This window comes from Perkinsus marinus, assembly GCF_000006405.1.
Source record: "Perkinsus marinus ATCC 50983 genomic scaffold scf_1104296941402, whole genome shotgun sequence".
Taxonomy (NCBI): Eukaryota; Perkinsozoa; order Perkinsida; family Perkinsidae; genus Perkinsus; species Perkinsus marinus.
In genome coordinates this window covers 6,605-9,815 of record NW_003212560.1, presented here as the reverse complement: position 1 = coordinate 9,815, position 3,211 = coordinate 6,605, and the positions used below count along the sequence as shown (strand labels likewise).

General features: G+C 50.5%; 2 protein-coding genes across 2 annotated transcripts in view; one reads left to right on the top strand and one right to left on the bottom strand.

The window, feature by feature from the left end:
- Positions 1-263: 263 nt before the first annotated feature.
- Positions 264-1,354, top strand: Pmar_PMAR023883 (hypothetical protein; the record flags this gene model as incomplete). The annotated part of the gene is made up of 7 exons (XM_002781828.1): positions 264-345; positions 390-457; positions 549-722; positions 770-879; positions 923-992; positions 1,061-1,163; positions 1,206-1,354. The coding sequence occupies 7 exons, from the start codon at positions 264-266 to the stop codon at positions 1,352-1,354; spliced, it is 756 nt and encodes a 251-aa protein (XP_002781874.1).
- Positions 1,355-1,851: 497 nt separating this feature from the next.
- Pmar_PMAR023882 (conserved hypothetical protein) overlaps positions 1,852-3,211 on the bottom strand; it is a gene marked incomplete at both ends in the record, with an annotated part of 2,558 nt that continues 1,198 nt past the window's right edge. Inside the window, 7 exons of the mRNA XM_002781827.1 lie at positions 1,852-1,914; positions 1,967-2,000; positions 2,051-2,213; positions 2,259-2,398; positions 2,443-2,556; positions 2,600-2,774; positions 2,817-2,961. Coding sequence (XP_002781873.1) covers positions 1,852-1,914; positions 1,967-2,000; positions 2,051-2,213; positions 2,259-2,398; positions 2,443-2,556; positions 2,600-2,774; positions 2,817-2,961 — 834 coding nt within the window. The remainder of the gene's footprint in view (positions 1,915-1,966; positions 2,001-2,050; positions 2,214-2,258; positions 2,399-2,442; positions 2,557-2,599; positions 2,775-2,816; positions 2,962-3,211) is intronic.

The following is a 3,211-nucleotide window of genomic DNA, read 5'->3' as shown; positions in this document are numbered from 1 at the left end:
CTCCGTGGCGAGAAGAGCGCCTTGCCAGGTGAAGGCTGCCTCCTGGGTGAACTACTACCACCATAGTCCTCCTCTGGTCATCCAGCCTCCCTCAGGCCAACTCGTCGACTCCGGAGTTAAAATGAATATCGCCAATGGGGAGCAGCTTGGCGCTGCTTATAGAACCGCCCTGGAATTGTCTGAGGCACGTCTCCTTCGATTCCCATCGATCGGTCCTATTTGAGATCCTATCTGTTCATCAGATCCCGAAGGAACCCGACGTGATGTTTCGCTCAACTGATGTCCCACGAGTCTACCAGAGCGCTGAAGCTTTGGCCATGGGGTTGTTCCCGAAAATCGTCGAGGGTGAGATCCTCGAATATCAGCAGATCATGATGGTCGCTCATCAGGTGATCCGTCGACCCTCAATATCATCATCCCTGATAGGTCGAAAGACACCTTGACACCCAGCGCTACGGTGAGTATCACTCAGAATTATCTGAGGCTAGACTACCGAACTCCGGCTTCTGGTCCTCGAAACCTTGCCACACACCCTCACCGCTTCCCAGGTGTGTCCTCGTCTCAAGAATGCTCTTGATGAGTTCCACAATTCATCTGAAGCCAAGATACGTGCAGAGCGTACGAGCTCCGAACGGACGATCTTGGGCTCCACCACTGGTCGCAGCGAGGCATTCAATACCAATGATCCACGGGACATGCTCAATATCTACGATTCGCTCTTCGTGAGTAGATCACTGCTAGACGACTCTCCTCATTTCCGATCATTCAGGACTGCCTGTCTACCCACGTTTGCTCAACTGTCCCTAGTGAGCCCAAGGATGTCCCTAGAGGTCTAGGCCCGAGTAGTATCTTATTCAAGCATGTTGAGAGGGAGGGGCTGTACGCCGCAACCGTTGGGGTTCCTTTGCTAGGCTATCATCAGATTCTGGTTCATCAATCGTTATGGTACATCCGATAAGATTCGAAAGCTTGCCTATGGGCCCTTCATTCAAGTGAGTTCTGTGAAATCAGGCTTTTGGAGAAGTCTTGAGCTGGTTTTTCTGTACGTGTTTGTGCTCAGGACTTGCTCGAGGATTTGAGTGTCACTAGGAGGCGTTTATCGGTTTATCTTGGTCATGATACTGGACCGGCCAACGCCATCACCGACACACTGCAGTTGACCTGTAGGAGTACATGCTGCGCTGTATGGAGTGTGAGTCCCTCAGGGATGGATTCTGGCAATGCATGCGCTAAGAGCTGGCCACCATTTGGCAGTATGTTGGTAATGGAGATCTACTCCGACGACCAAGTTCGTTTTATTTATAACGGCCGAGTAGCCTCTGTCGAGGCCATCCAAGAATGCAGGGGCAAGTGAGTGACAGAGGCCGGTGTGCTGTCCATGTCCCTACGTTATGCTCATGTTGATTCCCCGCGCGATGGCGTTACCAACTTATTGCCAATTCAGGTCCCTGTGCGGGCTTGCGACGGTGTCCAAATATCTCGCGCTCATCGTGCCCAGCGAGCTTGAATGCGGCAGAAAGATCGGAAAGGTATAATCACGATCGGAAAATGTTTAGCATACCTAGGGATCGTCTAGAGCAATGGGTTTTCTATTCTCTCCTATCCATGATGTTTGTTGTTTGCTCGTGGGTGCCAAGCCAGTTGTTGAAACATATCGACATTGTGTTGAAGTAATTTTGAAGTGGATCGTTGAGGCGTTGGCGAGAAATCAAAGGAACAACGTGCCTCATTAAAACGTATTACTGTTGGTTATTCTACAATTTAATTGAGTACACTTGAGAACACTCAACCGCCAATTGTGGTTTCCATATTGAGCAGTATACAAGAACTATACATCAGAATCGTGTGCATCTAGAGAGTTACAACAACAACCGCATCCAGCGACTGGGCACTCGTCATGATGCGCGAACCACTCTGTCACGTGCTTCAGATGACCACCGTGATGACACGTACTGCACCACGTTACCCATTCGTTCAATGGCAGCCGATGAGCGGCATTTCTGTGAGAGCAGAATAATCAAGCGACAACCGAGAGCCGAGACGCGCTCACCTTTTCCTTGCACCTTGATTCACAATTGTTATTGGCATTAAGCAAAGGGCGCAGTTCGGTACTGGTTTGTGGCATCGTGCATAAGGACATCGCCAAGTGAATGGATCTCGGGTATTATCCATAATAAGTGAGGACATGCCCTGCTGTCCTCTAGAGGGTTGGCCTGAGGCAATACTCTACGAGACACGTAGGGAGCTGTACCTCTTACCTGTGAGGTTACCTCCACAATAGTAACAACATATGATCTGCTGAGGCGCTGAATACCCTGTAGGGGAATTAAGCTGCCGATATTGCTCCAGTTCGGATCGCAAAGACCACAGCTGCCATCGATTGAGCATGGACAAGTACCTGATGATACTTCTACCGACCAGAAAAACCCAAGCATTTCTCACTGGTTAACAATACCGTCAACGAAGGCCCTTGTGTGTGCAGAAGAGGCTAGTAATGGCACATGGCAGAAAATGAGAGCAATTGACTGAATGTCGCCATGGGTCAACTCAGTGTACCTATAAAACCGATGATGCCGCGGGCCAGGCTTTGGGATTATACTTTTTGATAATGTCCGCAAATACGCCCGCGTGAGCTTCTCCTCCGCCACACACGAGGAGGCTGTCCAACAAGCCCTTCGAGAGGGCACTCTGCAATGAGGATTCCAATAGCTCATGTACTCGACCGACCCACAGATACCGCAAGGCCATGGCCAAGCGATAGAGGATAGATGGACCTGTAGGAGAACCATTTCGACTTGCCTTAACAATACACTCACTTGAGCAGTTGGACCGCGCAGAGTCGTCCACACTTTCCTCGGTATGCGATAGAGTAGTGTCCAAGTCTATCTTGAACTGCTCAGAAATGGCATGTGTTGAGGCCTCCACCGAGCTATTAGCTCCAGCAACACCCGCCTTGACGACCTACACCCTAGAATTGACCGAGTGCACCCAGGCTCCATGCATGGTACATGTGTGAGGACTTGAGCAGCTAGTAATATGTCCCCTATGCGGTAGAGATATCCTCGTGCACGGCTAGCTATGTTGGCCAATGCCTCTGAGGCGCCTCGCAAGACGTCAATGCTATCTTGAGGTACTCGTCGTTGTTGGTCTGAACTTGGGCATACTGACAGAGCAAGGGAGACCGCCTACTGAGGGGACGCAGACTGCTGCC